Below are 20,227 nucleotides of genomic sequence, written 5' to 3'. Positions count from 1 at the left end.
AGAACCATTTTCTTTATTAAAGAACCCTTGAAGAACCGTCTTTTTTGAGCTTGTAATAAGAACTTTTAGAACACAGAATAATTGCATGAAGTTTTATTTAAGTAAAAATTTGTGTACATATTTTGCGCATTGTCTTCGATCATCGTGACGTAGGGCTGGGCGATATGACGATACTTTATCATTATCATAATAAATTATGTCGCAATATCAATAGTCAGGCCAATTGGACATGCTAGCTTGAGTGTAAGCGTATATGTGAATGTGTCCGTCTTTCTGTCTGCCCTGCGATGGACTGGCGACCTGTCCAGGATGTATCCTGCCTTCCACATAATGACTGCTGGGATAGACTCCAGACCTGACCCAGAAGGACAAGCGGCTTAGAATATGTGTGTGAAAACAATACCTGATTCCTAACACCACAACTGTGAAGTACTCTGCTGGAGAGGTCACCAGCATATGTTGCTGGTGTGCTGGCCAGAAGCGATGGAAGCTGATTTTCACCAGCAAAATAATCATAAGTTGTGTTTTTATGCTGGTATGCTGGTCAACCAGCATGCCCGGGCTGGGGTGTTTTCTTTCAGAAAAAAAAAACAAACCAGCAAATATTTCATGCTTGTCTAAGCTGGTCTGTGCACTTTATTGCTCCCAAAACAGCCTCAGCACTTCATGGCATGGATTCCACAGAATACTGGAAACATCTTGAGCCCAAATGTTTCTTTTGAAAGTATTGCAGTACATTTATAAGCTAGTACAAAAGAAAGGGTTCTTTCAACTTAGTTTGTTCAATATATATTTTTAACTGTGTAACTTTTATATGTTTACTGTGTAATGTGTAACTTTTTATATGTTTAGTCTGGTTCCTATCACCACCACTGTGAACAGTTCTAGCTCGGTAAGTTTCTCTAGAACAGAGGGCTTCACACCAAACCGCTCTGAACCACTCTGTTAACATTTCAACCACTTAATTATGCAGATAAATAGTGTAAAAATAGGGCTGAAATTTAAGAAATTAAATATATGATTTTATGTTAGAGGATATTTAGAGTTTACAGTCTTCATAAAACAGGTGTAAAACTATAATTCCTGTTTTATTAAAAGCGAAATATTTATTTAATAAATATTGTGAGAGGGATAGGCTCCAGCACCCCCCCGCGACCCTGACGGAGAAGCGGCTTAGAAAATGGATGGATGGATGGAAATATTGTGAGAGAGCTCCTTCTGGCTTTGAGGAAGCGTCCTCAGCTCTTTTCTGTGGATCTGGCGCCATCTGGTGGCGCACGCTGAGAACTGCTGCTGTTCAGGTCAGTGTAAGTATCTCTGATTGTGGGTCAGTGGAGACTTCCACTCCCTCAAGAAGAAAGTCAGTGTGTTTATATCCGTCTGCCACATCTGTAATGTATGATTAAATAAATAATACGCTAATCTTTATGCGTTTCGATGTAGTTCATTGGGACAGTATATGAAATCAGTGATTGGTTAGCATTGTTTTGCCTGTGTTTGAATGAAAACAGAGCAAAAAGCTAATATTTGACCCCTTACCTCATGATATTACCTCTGGATATTTTGGCTTTTATTTGATTTATTTTGTATTTGTGGGTAATCTTTTTGGCCACTTACTGGCCACTTTATTAGAAACATCCACCTTGTTCTTCCACTCACTGGCCACTTTATTAGAAACACCCACCTTGTTCAGATTCAGATTCCTTTATTGATCCCAGGGGGGAATTGCAGTTGTTACAGTTGAAGTCATTTATGTAAAAATAAACACTTTACTAATAATTTAAGACAATATAGAGAATTTACAGTATGTACACCAGATTTATGTACTTATGAATATAGTAAGGTGGCGGTGATTGTGATAGTAATGTGAAACATCAGGTATAAAGCAGTTAGAATTATTTAGATTATTTAAATTAAGTTAGTGTCCCTCTGAGTTATTGCACACACAATTGTTGTTATTGCACATATGAACAGTTTCGTATTGAGTTTGTGAGTCAGACACTGAGGGAGGAGTTATAGAGTTTGATGGCCACAGGTAAGAATGACTTCCTGTGCATTTCGGTAGAGTGAGTCTTGAGCTGAATGAGCTCTTGTGTCTCATCACTGTGTCGTAGAGTGGGTGGGTTCCCCAGCATGCAACAGCATAGAGGATAGCACTCGCCACCACAGACTCATAGAAGATCCTGAGCATAGTCCGGCAGATGTTGAAGGCACCTCAGGCGCCTCAGAAAACAGAGACAACTTTGGCCCTTCCTGTAGAGGGCGTCAGTGTTCTTAGCCCAGTCCAGTTTATTGTCAATATACACACCCAGATATTTGTAATCATCCACAGTGTCCACACTGACCCCGCTGATGGACACAGGGGTCACCGTTGCCTTGTCCCTCCTCAGGTCCACCACCAGTTCCTTTGTCTTTGTCACATTGAGCTGCAGGTGGTTCCGCTCGCACCATGCGACAAAGTCCTTCACCGTCGCCCTGTACTCATCCTCTTCACCCTTGCTGATACATCCAACTATTGCAGAGTCATCAGAAAACTTCTGAAGGTGGCAAGTCTCTGTGCAGTAGCTGAAGTCCGTGGTGTAGAGGGTGAAGAGGAAGGGAGAGAGGACAGTACCTTGTGGGACTCCTGTGTTGCTGACCACTCTGTCCGACACACAGTGCTGCAGTGTTCTTCCATTCACTGGACACTTTATTAGAAACATCCACCCTGTTCTTCCACTCACTGGACACTTTATTATAAATACCCACCTTGCTCTTCCATTCAAATCAAGCCAAATCAAATTTTGCCTGTATGCTATAGGTAAATAAATATGTATGTACTTGGTTATTTATTCATTTTAATTAGCTTATTTTTTATTATTGTTGCCCTCCCCTCTTTTTTGAGGCATTCTTCCTTACAGTAAAGATGGTTCTTCATGATTAGAGGGTTCTTTACATCATAAACGGGTTCTTCAGATTGATAGACAACGTGCTGTAGATGGTTGTATGTAGAACCTTTTTGAAAAGGGTGTCACGGTGTCAAGCCTGAAACAAAAGCAGAAGCCTTTTGGCTGCCATATAGAACCCTTTTCAAAAAGGTTCTGCATAGAACTGTCTACAGCACATTTATACACATTTTCCATCAATCTGAAGAACCCTTTCATGATGCACAGAGCCATTTAATCATGCTTAATCACTTCTTTAAATGTTTATGGTTCTATATAGAACCACTTTCTTTACTAAAGAACCCTTGATGCACCAGCATTTTAAGGGTGTATATAATGGCATTACGGGAGGCACGGTGGCGTGGTGGGTAGCGCTGTCGCCTCACAGCGAGGAGGGCCTGGGTTCGATTCCCCGGCCGGGCGGCCAGGGTCCTCTCTTTGTGGAGTTTGCATGTTCTCCCCGTGTCTGCGTGGGTTTTCTCCGGTTTCCTCCCACAGTCCAAAAGACATGCAGTCAGGCCAATTGGACATGCTAAATTGCCCCTAGGTGTGAGTGACTGTCTGTCTGTCTGTCTGCCCTGCGATGGACCGGCGACCTGTCCAGGGTGTATCCTGCCTTTCGCCCGAAGACTGCTGGGATAGGCTCCAGCATCCCCCTGCGACCCTGACGGAGAAAAAAAGGTCATTTTGATGACAAAATCACGTCAGAAATATCTTAAAACAGCGTCTCAGTCATCAGGCAGTGAATTCATAACCATTTCATGTAGGAACTTTCTGAGAGGAGCTTTTAGAGGGGGACGTCTGGTTCTTATCACCACCACTGTGAACAGTTCTGACTCAGTAAGTTTCACTAGAACAGAACGTTTCACACCAAACCTCTCTGAATGACCATGGCATCAGCGACACCACCTGGCATATCGATTAAAGGGGAACTCTACAGATTTTTCTAAATTTATGCTTTGGTTGAGATGTAAGCAGACTCATTCAGAGCGGTTTGGTGTGAAACGCTCTGTTCTAGTGAAGCTTACAGAGTCAGAAGTGTTCACAGTGAACCAGACGTCTGAAGTGGCCCCCAGTAAAACTTGTTTTGGTGGTTTTGAACAGTAAATAAAATGATCATATTTGCAACATTTCAACACCTCGTTCCTAACACCACCGCTGTACAGCATAGGTTGTGTTTGAATGCTGGTCAACCAGCATGACCATGCTGGGGTGAGCAGTTAAATCAGAGCCGAACCAGCACTAGACCAGCATGAAATGTTTACTGGTCTTGGGCTGTTTTTTTCAGAGGATATGTTTCTCTACAATGAAGCATTTCAGGCCAAACCACTCTGATTAACTTCATTAACATCTCAACGATTCAACATCTCATGGCTTAAAGTTTAAATGCAGAAAGTTTAAAAAATGAGTGGAATTCCCCTTTAACAACGACCTCAGTGACCTCTGCCTAAATCCGTAGGCCTCATTTACTTTTCCAGGTTAGTAAATTAGCGCTTCTGAGTTAAGTGGAAAAAAAGCTCATAGGAAGCTGGTAAATGTCCCCACAGCCTGAGAGAGAGAAAAAAAGAGCAGTCACTGGTGGGTCACGGTTTGATGCGTGCGGCAAAAATAGCCCCCCTCAGCTTTCAGACCAGGGCAGGGAGTCCACTGTCTTTTTCCAACTGGTCCTGTCAGTCAAGGCTCAAAGCAAAATGGCAGTCAGGGGGAGCTGGGCTTTAACGCTCACAGGCAAGTATTCCAGCTTTTTCTTCTTACTGCCCTAATAAATATCAGTAATAACGCAGAGGTGGAGTCAGTCTGATCCTGGAGATGCTGCGTAACAGAGATGGGCCTTTAGACGGACCAGTGACTGTGTATTATGAATGTAGCTACACTGAGGTTGATATATGGAAAGCTGTGTTACTGAGTCAATATCATATCGTTGCTTTCAGAAGAAAACCTTATATGTCCATTTTGGATGTTTTTCAGTTTTTGACCCAATTTGAAGCCACTTGCTGCTTTTTTACACTGTGCGTAAATTTCATGATGATCGGACTAAAGGAAATTACCTAAAATGACTCAGAAAACATTCTGGTTCCATTGAAATTACATTGAAAGTAAGGCAGGTTTTTTCCTTCTCCTGTAAAGTTACCATTTTGGAAATACGAGGGTTTCTTCTCACAGCAGCGATATATACAATATCAACAAGGCATTTACGTCGGTCTGTTGTGCAAATAGAAAAGTATAATACAGGTACATTGATACAGGTAGCCAGAGAAAGATCTGTGCTGGCTGTCTGTATTGCTCAGGCTGGAGTTTAAAGCTCTGCTACTAGTTTTTAAAGCTCTAAATGGCCTTAAAGCACCGCTTACATCACAGAGTGTCTGTGTGTTTATGGTCTTAGATCTGCAGATACCGACCTTCTACAAACAGACCCACTGAGCTCAGAGCTCACTTTTAATAAGTATCTGAAAACATCTCTCTTTAACTTAGCGCTTCATTAAAACTCTACGTTGCACGGTCTTTATCTTTTAATCTGGTCTGCGTCATTTTCTTATGATTCTAAATAAATACTTATAATTTCCTGTATTACTAAGCAACTTGAGCTGCCATCGGCATGAAAAGTGCTCTATAACCAAAAATTATTATTTATATTATTATTATGATTATTAATGTGATCATCAGAGGACATGTTATTGTTAGTAGATCAGTCCCAATAATGGCTGTTAAACATGCACAAGTCAAATCATTCCCAAATCTGGACAGAGGAGTGCATGAATTGCATGTTCATTCCTACAGCGAGCCTTTTAACGCCGTGCTTAGTGTTTAACAGGCCTGTATGACTGAAGCGGTGCTGATCTCTCCACAGTGAGTGTGGTCAGCCTGCTGGTGGTCCAGGCAGACATTATGGGGTACGCCTCCGTAGGCCAGCTGTTCGTGTACGAGCTACAGAGAGAAACTTTCCAGCATGAATTTGAGCCTTTCCACAAACTCTATGGTAAGCTGGACTGGACAAAAAACACTATTACACTCACTGGCCGCTTTATCGGAAACACCCACCTTGTGCTTCCACTCACTGGCCACTTTATTAGAAACACCCACCTGTGCTTCCACTCACTGGCCACTTTATTAGAAACACCCACCTTGTTCTTCCACTCACTGGCCACTTTATTAGAAACACCCACCTTGTGCTTCCACTCACTGGCCACTTTATTAGAAACACCCACCTTGTGCTTCCACTCACTGGCCACTTTATTAGAAACACCCACCTTGTGCTTCCACTCACTAGCCACTTTATTAAAAACACCCACCTTGTGCTTCCACTCACTGGCCACTTTATTAGAAACACCCACCTTGTTCTTCCACTCACTGGCCACTTTATTAGAAACACCCACCTTGTTCTTCCATTCACTGGTCACTGGACACTTTATTACAAACACCCACCTTATTCTTCCACTCACTGGCAAGCAAGCCAATTTTATTTATATAGCGCTTTTTACAACATGTGTTTTCACAAAGCAGCTTTACAGAACAATCAGGCCACTTTATCAGAAACACCCACCTTGTTCTTCCACTCACTGGCCACTTTATCAGAAACACTCACCTTGTACAGTCTCTAACTATACACCAGCAAGGTGGAGCTACAATAGAGCAGTTTCTGAAAAAAGTGGCCTGGGCATTTACATTCATTAAAAAACCTTTGTTCTGAACACACAGGTAAGGTACATAATGACCCCATGGTGTTCAAGTGCAACAGGCAGCTGTTCCCAGACCTGCCACGCTGGCTGCGCTTTACCCAGCGTCACCCGTACGACAACGGCTTCCTGTACGGCACCCCACTGCAGGAGGACCTGGGCAAGAACATTATAGAGGTACAGCACCTTCATCACAGATGACTGGAATGTAGAATTTGTTATTAATAATCAACCAAACATCATATATAAAGACATTCCCATGTTAATATGACCAAGTATAGAAGCGTATACATTCTTCATCTCTCTGGGATTCACTCTAATGCTTCTTCCTTTTTCCTGTGAGATCTTTGTGACAAACAAGCGAAGTTATGAGACCTTCAAGGAGCGCCTGGTCATAAACGTGGGGCCTGTAGGTATGTGATGATGATGGATGGAAGTTAGGAGGAACGTGTTGTTGGTGAATTGCAAATGATTCATTGCAGTGCAGCTTCTTTGTAAATCCAGTGTGAAACTCCTTCTGTTTTAGCTTCATTCTTGAAGGGGCAGTCCAGCCTAAAATTAGAATTGAACAAATTCGCCATGTTATGCAGTATTCTTTAGAGCAGCTTTAATAATGTTCACTCATTCCTTGATCCCTGTACTCATGTGCAGATACATCATACAACCACTGGGAATCTCTTTGGAGTCAACTAATCATGACTAGCTTAGCCACTGAGCTACAGGCCCATATGGAAAAAAATATGGATGTGTATTTTTATATATTTGAAATCCACCAATCAGGAATAACATCATGAGCACCTCCTTGTTTCTACATTCACTGTCCATTTTATCAGCTCCACTTACTCTATAGGTGCACTTTGTAGTTCTACAGTTACAGACTGTAGTCCATCTGTTTCTCTGATACTTTGTTACCCTGTTCTTCAGTGGTCAGGACCCCCATGGACCCTCACAGAGCAGGTACTATTTGGGTAGTGGGTCCTTCTCAGCACTGCAGTAACACTGACATGGTGGTGATGTGTTGTGCTGGTGTGAGTGGATCAGACACAGCAGTACTGCTGGAGTCTTTAAACACCTCAGTGTCGCTGCTGGACTGAGAATAGTCCACCAACCAAAAATATCCAGCCAACAGTGTCCTGTGGGCAGCATCCTGTGACCACAGATGAAGGACCAGAGGATGACCAACAAAAATTGTGCAGCAGCAGATGAGCTATTGTCTCTGACTTTACATCTACAAGGTGGACCAAGGAGTGTCTACTAGAGTGGACAGTGAGTGGACACAGTGTTTAAAAACTCCAGTAGAACTGTTGTGTCTGATCCACTCAGACCAGCACAACACACACTAACACACCACCACCACGTCAGTGTTACTGCAGTGCTTAGAATGATCCCCCACCCAGATAGTACCTGCTCTTTGAGGGTCCATGGGGGTAATAAATACAAACAAAACTGCTAGAAAAAGCATCAAAACCAGCATATGTTGTTCTTTGGATACTGACATGCTGGTCAAGGCCCTGATAGGTGACCAGCTAAACTGTGCTGTTTTGTATAGCAGAGAAGAGAAGATGTTCTCTTGTCATACAAACACAATCATTAAAAATCATAGTGAAGCTGTGAAATCAACAAAGTTAACAAGTGAAAATCAGTGAACGAAAGTAAAGTCATTTCTCTTCTTCCAGTCAAACTGATGCCCTACCAGGCGGAGTTCTTCATTGAGCTGAGGGAGATCGAGAAGGTGCTGCCCTCTGAGGTTCAGGAGGAGATAAAGCAGGACATTCAGCTCATCTGGGACACCGAAAGGCTGGACTATGTCAACATCACCTCCGCCCTGGACCGAGGTGGCCGCGTCCCCCTGCCTCTGGCTGGGCACTTTGAGGGGTCAGTCCAATCAGTTTATATTTTTTTGCTTAAAACTTTGATGATCATGAGGAAAACATGTCATCAAACAGTAGAGCACATAAACATAAACATAAAACATAAGCATAAGCATAAATGTAAGTATACACATAAGCATAAACATAAACATAAACAAAAATAAGCATGAGCATAAACATAAACATAAGCATAAACATAAATGTAATCATACACATAAACATAAACAAGAATAAGCATAAGCATAAATATAAGCATAAACCTAAGCATAAGCATAAACATAAACATAAGCATAAACATAGTATAAGTATAAGAATACATATAAGCATAAACATAAGTATAAACATAAACATAAGCATAAACATAAGTATAAGCATAAGAATACATATAAGCATAAACATAAACATAAACATAAGCATAAACATAAGCATAAACCTAAGCATAAGCATAAACATAAACATAAGCATAAACATAAGCATAAGCATAAGCATAAGCATAAACATAAACATAAGCATAAACATAAGTATAAGTATAAGCATAAGTATACATATAAGCATAAACATAAGCATAAACCTAAGCATAAGCATAAGCATAAGCATAAGCATAAACATAAACATAAGCATAAACATACATATAAGCATAAACATAAGAATAAACATAAACATAAGCATAAACATAAGTATAAGCATAAACCCTAGCATAAGCATAAGCATAAACATAAACATAAACATAAGCATAAACATAAGTATAAGTATAAGTATAAGTATAAGTATAAGCATACATATAAGCATAAACATAAGCATAAACATAAACATAAACATAAGCATAAACATAAGTATAAGTATAAGCATAAGCATACATATAAGCATAAACATAAGTATAAACATAAACATAAGCATAAACATATGTATAAGCATAAACATAAGCATAAACATAAGCATAAGCATAAGCATAAACATTAACACAAACATAAACATAAGCATAAATATAAATATAAACATACCACCCAGTCTCTTATATTAAAAAAAATCATTACACTGTAATTTATTTGGATTATATTGAAAACTTAATTAGAGATATTCTGTTTTCATGGGGGGGGGGGGGGTAAGATTAAGAGCATAAACATAAATGTAATCATACACATAAGCATAAACATAAACATAAACATAAACAAAATAAGCATAAGCATGAATATAAGCATAAACATAAACATAAACATAAGCATAAGCATAAACATAAATATAAGTATAAGCATAAGCATACATATAAGCATAAACATAAGCATAAGCATAAACATAAGTATAAGCATAAACATAAGCATAAACCTAAGCATAAGCATAAGCATAAGCATAAACATAAGCATAAGCATAAGCATAAGCATAAGCATAAGCATAAGCATAAACATAAACATAAGCATAAACATAAGTATAAGTATAAGCATAAGAATACATATAAGCATAAACATAAGTATAAACATAAACATAAGCATAAACATAAGTATATGCATAAACCTAAGCATAACCATAAACATAAACATAAGCATAAGCATAAACATAAGTATAAGTATAAGTATAAGCATAAGCATAAACATAAACATAAACATAAACATAAACATAAGTATAAGCATAAGCATACATATAAGCATAAACATAAGTATAAACATAAACATAAGCATAAGCATAAGTATAAGCATAAGCATACATATAAACATAAACATAAACATAAGCATAAACATAAGCATAAGCATAAGCATAAACATAAACATAAACATAAACACAAACATAAACATAAGCATAAATATAAACATACCACCCAGTCTCTTATATAAAAAAAATCATTACACTGTAATTTATTTGGATTATATTGAAAACTTAATTGGAGATATTCTGTTTTCATGGGGGGGGGCGGGGAGATTAAGAGACGCCATAAAACTCTGCTTGAACTCTGAACACTGACATAAGAATTCTGCTGAATTAGTTTAACTGGGGTAAAAAAATAATAACAAATAAATTAAGCATTCACTCCTAAAATATTTACAACAGTTATGTTATGATCTTAAACCCAAAGCATTAATAGAGATAGTAATAAACAAAATATAGTTACTTAATATATTATTAATATGTTAATATATTTATCTAACCTCTGAATTTACTTAATTTTTTGTATTTGCTATTTATTTAATATCTTTTTTTTGAAGTTAATTTGAAAGATTTAGATTTATCATAAGTTAATTAAAATTATTTAACGCTATTTTCAAAACTTCTGAAAGTGCTATCCTGTGTTTTCATGTCACTACTGACACACAGAGTTTTAGTGTGTGCGGAGCCTTATTTTAGCCACGCCTCTGTATTTTAGAGCAGGAGGTGAGGCTGCATCCCTGTCCCTCATGGCCACATGGTGAGCAGTTAGATCCCATTGTTTTAAAGTAAATGTGTCCCAAAATCTGAAAGTCAGCGAGGAGGATTAAGAATCGCCATATTTTCTGCAGTTCAGTACTTTGTAGTGTTTTAATGTAAAATATGATTTTCTGTGTGAACAGCTGCTCAAAGCTATGTTTGCTGGTCATGAACTGCTGAGTTTTTGAGCTCAAAATGAGCTGAAATTGTCACTGAAACATTTAACCCCACATCCTGCCGTTATGTCTGTGTGCTTACCAGCGTGTATGTGAAGCTGGGTTCAGATCAGCCATACTCTAAATGTTTGCGGAGGCTGCAGACAACAGCGCACCAGAGAGAGTGTGAAGCTGGCGGCAAAATCAGTGGAGACTGCAGTAAATGCATCATCCCCGCCAACTGCATAACCTGGTGCAAGTCAACACTGGTGAGTGTATTACATTCACACATTCGTCAGATGCTCATATACAGAGACATTTACAGTTTTAATCATGTTATAGAGGTAGGCAGATGCAGTGTTAGGAGTCTTGCCCAAGGACTCTAATAGTTGTAGCATGATGTGTTTCCCTAGACAGGGAACTGAACCTCAGCCTGCCCTGTGAAACGCAGTGGTGTTATTTACAAGTGTAACGTGGAGCGAGGAGGCGGATGCATGTGCTGAGATAAGCGAGATTTATTAAGGGCAAATCCAAAATCAGGGTCGAGACAGTCCAGGGTTATAGAGCCAATACGGAGAGATCGTGGGGCAGACATGACAGACACCAGAACAGTACAAACACCACAGCGGATAACAATTCAGACAGAGATTCAAGTAACAATACATACAACTACAAAGACCAGCAAAGACAAAGTGCAAACACAGGGCTTAAATACAACAGGGTTAACGAGGGACAGGTGGAAACCAGGTGGTGACAATCAGGGGCGGAGTAACCAAACAAGGGGCAGGACTAGAACACCAAAACAAACGCACATGGAATAAACCAAAACATGAACACATGAACACATGGACAGGACTGGGAGGGGCCAGTCGTGACAATAAGTGGCACAAAATTACACCTGTAGAGCATTTAGAACAACGTTTTGGTAAATTAGAGGTTATTGCTGGATCAGGGAGTGTGTTTCCAATAAAGTGGTCAGTGAATGGATGCACAAGGTAGGTGTTTCCAATAATGTGGCCAGTGAGTGCATGCACAAAGTAGGTGTTTTCAGAAAATTGGCCAGTGAGTGGATGTGCAGGCAGGTGTTTCCAATAAAGTGGCCAGTGAGTGGAAGAACAAGGTAGGTCTTTCTGATTAGGTGGCCAGTGAGCAGAAGCACAGGGTGGATGTTTCCAATAAAGTGGCCAGTGAATGGATGTGCATGCAGGTGTTTCCAATCACGTGGCCAGTGAGTGGAAGAACAAGGTGGGTGTTTCCAATAAATTGTCCAGTGAGGGGATGTGCAGGCAGGTGTTTCCAATAAAGTGGCCAGTGAGTGGAAGCACAGGGTGGGTTTTTCCAATAAAGTGGCCAGTGAGTGCATGCACAAAGTATGTGTTTCCAATAAAGTGGCCAGGTAGTGGAAGTACAAGGTGGGTGTTTCCAATAAAGTTGTCAGTGCCTGGAAGCACGAGGTAGGTGATTTGGATTAGGTGGCCAGCAAGTGGAAGCACAGGGTGGGTGTTTCCAATAAAGTGGCGAGAGTAGAAGTAGAAGCACAAAGCGGCCAATGAGCAGTACACGTTTCTAGTACATCGAATGAATGTACACTGAATGCAAAGCATTTGCCTTTGAATAACCAGGTGTCTTTTTTAGGGTTGCTCTAGAATATTTCACCCAAAAATGTTACTAGTAATGATGAAATCGGGGCCACTTAGCATTATACAAGCTAATTACACTTGATAGTTTTCACTTATGGATGGCCATGCTATTATTTTTGTGTAATCAAATGACATTCAACATAATTTTCTTTTTCCTCTTTTCATTTCTTCACCAGATTGATTTGTCCAGGCCTGTGCCTCCTCCTCCAGCCCCAACTGTTGGTTCAGGAATCCTGGCCTGGGGTGGAGAGTTTAACCCCCCTGACTCTCCGCCTGAGAGAGACTTCATCCCCGACTACATCATCACCGTAATCATTCCTTTCGCACTCGCTCTCATCCTCTGCCTCATTCTAGCCTACGTGATGTGCTGCAGGAGGGAAGGAGTGTAAGTGTATTCTGGTAAAACATGTCCCCCCATTTCTGTGCTGCTTTTGACATGCCCTTGTCAACTTAGTCCTCCCATCTGCCCTCAGAGGAAGACCTGAGACCACTTTAAGGGCTGTGCACCTACAGCATTAACTCAAATGTTATGATGGATGGTTGCTAGATGACCTCTTGTAGTGGTAAAGGGACTGAATCAACATAAATGTAGAGTTTATAAAGGCCTGACACAGTTACTTTTTCAAACCTTATGAATGAGCAGACCAAACTGCTTACCAGGCAGAGTGGCCTCTCAGGTAAAACATGCATTTTGTCCTACAGCAACATAGAATATATTTCCATGGAAACGTATATGATTTACAAAACCGTAAGCACTTAATTTTCATTTTCTTAGCTGAGCAAACACATCAATATTCATAATCCTGCCTCTGTTGTGTTCAAATTCTACTTTCTTTTGAGGAGGGGGGTCTCACCTCTCCCCTTTCTCCCCCCATTGCTCATTAGTAACTCAACACTTCACACGCAGACAGATGACAGAGTGCTAGATCGTCTGATAGCAGAGTTACAGGGAGTTTATTCAACAGACTATATAAAGTGTATTTACTTCTATGTAAAATTTGTTTAGTCCTTTAATGAGCTAGGCTAATCAGTTTAATTTGAGACAATGTTAAAACTGTATTGAATGGGTGTGGGAGTGTGTGTGTGTGTGTGTGGGGGGGGGGGGGGGGGGGGGCTCTGTGGCTGTGAAGGTACCCTTATCTTTTGTTTCTTTGTTTTTGCAGCCAGAAAAGAGACACCATGACTCCAGAGTACGTACACAACACATTTACATCTATACCATCTTACAGAATAGTTTCTGAGAGGGGTTTCCAATAAAGTGGACAGCCAATGCATTTGCGTGCACAGTCTATATACACCAATCAGGTATAACATTCTGACCACCTCCTTGTTTCTTTGCTCATTGTCTATTTTATCAGCTCCTCTTACTGTATAGGTGCACTTTGTAGTTCTACAGTTACAGACTGTAGTCCATCTGTTTCTGTGATACTTTGTTACCCTGTTCTTCAGTGGTCAGGACCCCTATGGATCCTCACAGAGCAGGTACTATTTGGGTGGTGGGTCATTCTCAGCACTGCAGTAACACTGATGTGGTGGTGGTGTGCTAGTGTGTGTTGCGCTGGTACGAGTGGATCAGACACAGTAGTGCTGCTTTAAACACTGTGTCCACTCACTGTCCACTCTAGTAGACACTCACACTCCTACCTTGTCGGTCCACCTTGTCGATGTAAAGTCAGAGACGATAGCTCATCTGCTGCTGCACATTTTGTGTTGGTCATCCTCTAGTCCTTCATCAGTGGTCACAGGACGCTACCCACAGGATGCTGTTGACTGGATATTTTTGGTTGGTGGACTGTTCTCAGTCCAGGAGTGACACTGAGGTATTTAAAAACTCGAGCAGCACTGCTGTGTCTGATCCACTGAAACCAGCACAACAGAGTAACACGCCACCACCACATCAGTGTTACTGCAGTGCTGAGAATGACCCACCACCCAAATCATACCTGCTCTGTGAGGGTCCATGGGGGTCCTGACCACTGAAGAACAGGGTAGCAAATATATCAGAGAAACAGATGGACTACAGTCTGTAACTGTAGAACTACAAAGTGACCCTATATATATAGTAAGTGGAACTGATAAAATGGACAGTGGGCAAAATAACAAGGAGGTGGTTAGAATGTTATTCCTGATAAATGTAGTAAATGTACAGTATGCAACCTTCTTGTCATCTCTACTCTGTTTATCTGTCAGTATCTTGCACTGACACATCCTCTTTCTCTCTTTTCTATCCCCATCCTTCTCTCTCAGAATCCAGCTGTATCATCACCACACCATCCACGGAAACACCAGTGAGCTGAGGACGATGGCAGACGGTCGGTCCGGCGTGCCACAGCCCCTCTCCACACTTCCCATGTTCAACGCCCGCACTGGCGAGACAGCGCCCCCTCAGTATCCCTCTGACAGTGTCCACATCCCTCTCATCATGGCCCAACAGTGAGTCTGCAGCTTCTGTCACAGTAGCTCAGCTGCCGTCACCCTATGTAAACAGAATCCAGAAATGGTGTCACCTTCTCTGGGCTCAGGCCTGGATAAATGTCCTGTCTTCCAAAAAATCTGAATTTGTAATTCATTCTGAAGGTCATGGTTGTGTGGGGGAGAAAATACGCAGTATTTTAAGTAGTTATTCTAAGTAGATTATAATTCATCGCTTTTTTGTCTTTGCAGGGAGCCCAATGTTGACACGCTGCCCAGGTAAGCGCGGATTAATTTACAATTTAATTACATTGTAATTCTTGAGCTTTCCAAGTCAAAATAAGTTAACACATCCAACACATATATGACCCATTTGTCAAAAGTTTGTAAAATATTTCTATATATTTTTGACATTTATCTACAACCCCAATTCCAATGAAGTTGGGACGTTGTGTAAAACATAAATAAAAACAGAATATGATGATTTGCAAATCCTTTTCAACCTATATTCAATTGAATACACTACAAAGACAAGATATTTAATGATCAAACGGATAAACTTTATTATTTTGAATATGATGTCTGCAAAACATTCCAAAGAAGTTGTTTTAAACTCATGTTTACCACTGTGATACATCACCTTTCCTTCTAACAACACTCAATAAGTGTTTGGGAACTAAGGACACTAATTGTTGAAGCTTTGTAGGTGGAATTCTTTCCCATTCGTTCTTGATGTACAACTTCAGGTGCTCAACAGTCCGGGGTCTCCATGGTCGTATTTTGCGTTTCATAATGCGCCACACTTTTTCAATGGGAGACAGGTCTGGACTGCAGGCAGGCCAGTCTAGTACCCGCACTCTTACTGCAAAGCCACGCTGTTGTAACACGTGCAGAATGTGGCTTGGTATTGTCTTGCTGAAATAAGCAGGACGTCCCTGAAAAAGACGTTGCTTAGATGGCAGCAGATGTTGCTCCAAAAAATGTATGTACCTTTCAGCATTAATGGTGCCCTCACAGATGTGCAGGTTACCCATGCCATGGGCACTAACACACCCCCAAACCATCAGAGATGCTGGCTTTTGAACTTTGTTCTGATAACAATCCGGACAGTCCTTTTCCTCTTTGGCCCGGAGGACACGACGTCCATGATTTCCAAAAACAATTTGAAATATGGACTCGTCAGGCCACAGGACACTTTTCCGCTGTGTGTCAGTCCATCTCAGATGAGCTCGGGCCCAGAGAAGCCGGCGGCGTTTCTGGGTGTTGTTGATATATGGCTTTCACTTTGCATTGCAGAGTTTTAACTTGCACTTGTAGATGGAGCGACGAACTGTGTTCACTGACAATGGTTTTCTGAAGTGTTCCTGAGCCCATGTGGTAATATCCGTTACAGAATGATGTCAATTTTTAATGCAGTGCCGCCTGAGGGGTCAAAGGTCATGGGCATTCAGTGTTGGTTTTCTGCCTTGCCGCTTACTTGCAGAGATTTCTCCAGATTATCTGAATCTTTTGACGATATTATGGACTGTAGATGATGAAATCCCTAAATTCCTTGCAATTGCACATTGAGAAACTCATATTTTTAAACTGTTGGATTATTTGCTCATGCATTTGTTCACAAAGTGGTGAACCTCACCCCACCCTTGCTTGTGAATGACTGAGCCTTTCAGGGATGCTCCCTTTGTACCCAATCATGACACTCACCTGTTTCCAATTAACCTGTTCACCTGTGGAATGTTCCAAACAGGTGATTTTTGAGCATTCCTCAACTTTCCCAGTCTTTTGTTGCCCCTGTCCCAACTTCTTTGGAATGTGTTGCAGGCATCAAATTCAAAATGAGTGAATATTTGCAAAAAACGATAAAGTTTATCCATTTGAACATTAAATATCTTGTCTTTGTAGTGTATTAAATTGAATATAGGTTGAAAAGGATTTGCAAATCATCGTATTCTGTTTTTATTTATGTTTTACACAACTTCATTGGAATGGTTGTAAATAAAATGACACTATTACATATATATTTAATCTACATACGCACGTTTCAACAGAGTGACATTTATGTGAATAAATAGGCATATATGTTCATATTTTAAATGACTTATAAATAAAAATATTTAGCACATATATTTTAAAAATCACATGTATTTCAAATAAAATGTATAATATGAGCAAATACATGTACATATATTTTTATTTCATATGAGAAACTTAAAATCTGCTCATTTTAGTGCCAAATTTTTATTTGTTTACTTTGATTTATTTAGTCTAACATATTAGAATAATGCATAAAACATAAAATGTGCCATAACTTTTGCACAGGTCAGATTTCATGGTTTTTATTTTTTTCCCCAGTAAATAAACAGTAATTGTGTGTTAAAATGTGCAGAACAGTGTGTTTCTGTAGAGGATGTGTAACTTATTTACACTTGGAGAACCAACACAACTGAATTAGTCCAAAACAAAAATAAATATGCATCAAACATCCATTGCATTGTTTGTTTATATAAATATTCAATATTTCTCTCTCTCTCTCTTCTGCTTCATAGGAAATAAAAGCACAAATCTCAGGAACATATTTGCTGTGGAGTTTGTTTTCTCTGTGTTACCTGCAGATGATGAAATATTTGTTTCCTTTCTTTCTGACCTTTTGCTTTAGTGCATTTATTAAATAACCCTGATGTTATGGACAAACTGACTGTACTGTATGTCTCATACTGTATGGCTTGTAGTGCACAGATGATCTGTTTTTGACGCTGCATGCTGTTTAAAGTGGAAATATTGTGTTTCTATCTTCATTTTGAAAAAAAACCCCCAATAAATCTTTTGAAAAAAAAAGGAAAAAAGTATCATAAAAGGAAAAAGTATTAAAATATTTTCCCCAAATTCCCACAGATTTCTCCTCCTCTGGCTGGTAACACAATGAGTGTGTTTACATGCTGTTAATAATCAAATAACTGCAGAAAATCAGATAGTCAATAATCTGATCAACAGGTTTTCATGAGCTTGAGTGACAAGATAATGGGGAAACTCCGGGTCTACATGAATCAGACAATAATCAGATTTCTGCTTTACAACCAGCCAATAAACTCAAACTTCATGCCGCAGCTTTTTAAAAAAAAAAACATTGCTCGAGTTTACCTGAAAATATGAACATATATCATCTAGAAGATTGAACAATTTAATTAAACATGTATTTGATTTCAGCGTCGTTCCAAAAGCGTTTTGCTGCATCATGCAGCGACGCTTCTTGCTTATTTCCAGTACTGCTGTCTGTTTTTGGGCATTCTCAGACTGAGAATTCGGAAAGAAATCAGAGTAAGAGTTCACAGCACTGAGAAATCTGATTACTGAGCTAAAAACCAGGCTCTTAATCAGATTTCTAGACCTTACTCTGACCTAGGAAATCTGAGTGTGCTGTTTACACGATCATTTGAATAATCAGATAAATGCAGAAATTAGATTATGATTGGATTATTGAGTACATGTCAACACACTCATTGAGGAGTGCTCCAGTCTTGGTTAAACCTCCATCCAAGTTAAACCTGCAGTATATATTATATCCACTAGATGGCTTCACCACTTCACCAAACTCCACCAAAACATCCCAATTCGAAACGAGGCAAAATCATATGCAGCTGTACGGCATCTGGCCCTGTTTTTGCTCACATGCCTTACATCTGACTAGTAGTCAACCAACACTCACGTAGGAAAGCCAGAATCAGCCCAAACCCCGTCTGCTATATGGGTTTGTTCTACCGAATGGACCCTTCACTAAATCTAGCTCCTAACTATCGATTGGTCAGTCATAGCTTAGCAACATTGACCACTGACCAACCTATTAGTAGCATTAAAATAGCTTTACTTATGCTATCCTGATCATCTGGAGGGTGGAGCTGTTTTCATATCATTCCTGATGCTGAAAAAGTTTTGAATTAAACTCTGGAAGACCAGCTCACTGACTGAACTCACTATTAATCACTATTAATCACTATAATCTGCTAAAAATAATAGAATATTATGTTTAGTGATAAATAATGTCAAGATCGGTTAGTTTTTCTTAGCCAAGCAGGTAACAGTTAGCTTGATAAACAGGACTGTACAGCGCTCATGCCAGCGATTAAAACATTCTTTGTATTATTTTATTAATGTTTGCTGAAAAGTCACATGTAAAAACTCCAGCGCCAGCTTTAGCATCAGTGCATCTGAAGGGGCAGCATCAGCAGAGCCGGTTTATGAGGAGTCTGGCCACTTCCTATTTCCCCTGTTATATCAAAAACAGGACTGCAGAACAGCAGAGGGCACCCACGAGTGAGTCCTCAATGAATGGGAGTGAATGCAGCTCAACAGCTAAAAACGAACAATTAAAATAGTTGTTATTCACTCGCCTAGAACTTTCCTTTCATTTTAGAAAGTAGAAGGATGTTTTTCACTAAAAAAGCAGACATCTTGGAGCATGATGATTGATTGGTGAGTGGTGCAGCTCATTGGCTGTTCGTGCTCACTGATGTCATGAACTTACACAAGATGCCGTTTTAAACTCCTATAACTCGAGTTTAACAGCTCTTAAAATATAACATTGGTTGTTAAAATGTTTTATGCTGTTCAGGAAATTATTGCATTCTTTTACATTAAACATGTTTCAGCATTCATAAACTATGATTTTGCTCCAATGCTCCATATCAACCCATTCATTTTGGACTCACTCAGGAGCACCCCCTAGCGTTTGAGAAACCCAGAAGACGTTGCAGAGCAGGAATTCTCCTCTCTGCAGGTTCTCTGGCATTAGCTGCTAAACCTCCTCATTATTAGACACAAAAACCTGCAGTTTTAAGATTTTTATTTAAACCATGTTTTCCTTTTTATTTGAATTAAATTCGCTCACATTCAGATTTTGTCAGTCCTCAAACACGTTTGTCTGCACAGGTTATTTTTGAATGTAAATGTCTCAGATACTTCACTGTGTGTTTCTAAATGTTCCTAAGGCTTGCAGGACTTCCTCAGAGCTGCAGTCAGTTGTTCACTGTCAGAAATTTTCAAAGTCAGAATCACCTCAGGACTGCTTAGCGCTGTTCCTGAAGCTCAACAAATTTTGGATTAAACTTCTATGCCGGTCTTAGATGGTCTAAGCTGGTCTATGCTGGTTAATGATGATCTGGT

General features: G+C 39.9%; 1 protein-coding gene across 1 annotated transcript; it reads left to right on the top strand.

Moving 5' to 3' along the window:
- The first annotated feature begins 4,577 nt into the window (after positions 1-4,577).
- On the top strand, positions 4,578-17,765 carry sgca (sarcoglycan, alpha). The gene is made up of 11 exons (XM_017725371.2): positions 4,578-4,652; positions 5,773-5,901; positions 6,621-6,775; positions 6,942-7,011; positions 8,275-8,473; positions 11,125-11,287; positions 12,835-13,043; positions 13,822-13,848; positions 14,906-15,091; positions 15,323-15,349; positions 17,617-17,765. The coding sequence occupies exons 1-11, from the start codon at positions 4,616-4,618 to the stop codon at positions 17,621-17,623; spliced, it is 1,209 nt and encodes a 402-aa protein (XP_017580860.1). The 5' UTR covers positions 4,578-4,615; the 3' UTR covers positions 17,624-17,765.
- The last annotated feature ends 2,462 nt before the right edge of the window (positions 17,766-20,227 follow it).

This window comes from Pygocentrus nattereri, chromosome 13, assembly GCF_015220715.1.
Source record: "Pygocentrus nattereri isolate fPygNat1 chromosome 13, fPygNat1.pri, whole genome shotgun sequence".
NCBI classification, from domain to species: Eukaryota; Metazoa; Chordata; class Actinopteri; order Characiformes; family Serrasalmidae; genus Pygocentrus; species Pygocentrus nattereri.
This window is presented reverse-complemented; position numbering and strand designations above follow the sequence as displayed.

Excerpts from the sequence above, each read along its gene's own strand:
- sgca (XM_017725371.2), top strand. The coding sequence starts at position 4,616 with ATGGCAGTCAGGGGGAGCTGGGCTTTAACGCTCACAG. Across the intron at positions 7,012-8,274 it reads CATAAACGTGGGGCCTGTAG|TCAAACTGATGCCCTACCAG; the intron begins GTATGTGATGAT and ends CTCTTCTTCCAG. Across the intron at positions 15,092-15,322 it reads CCTCTCATCATGGCCCAACA|GGAGCCCAATGTTGACACGC; the intron begins GTGAGTCTGCAG and ends TTGTCTTTGCAG.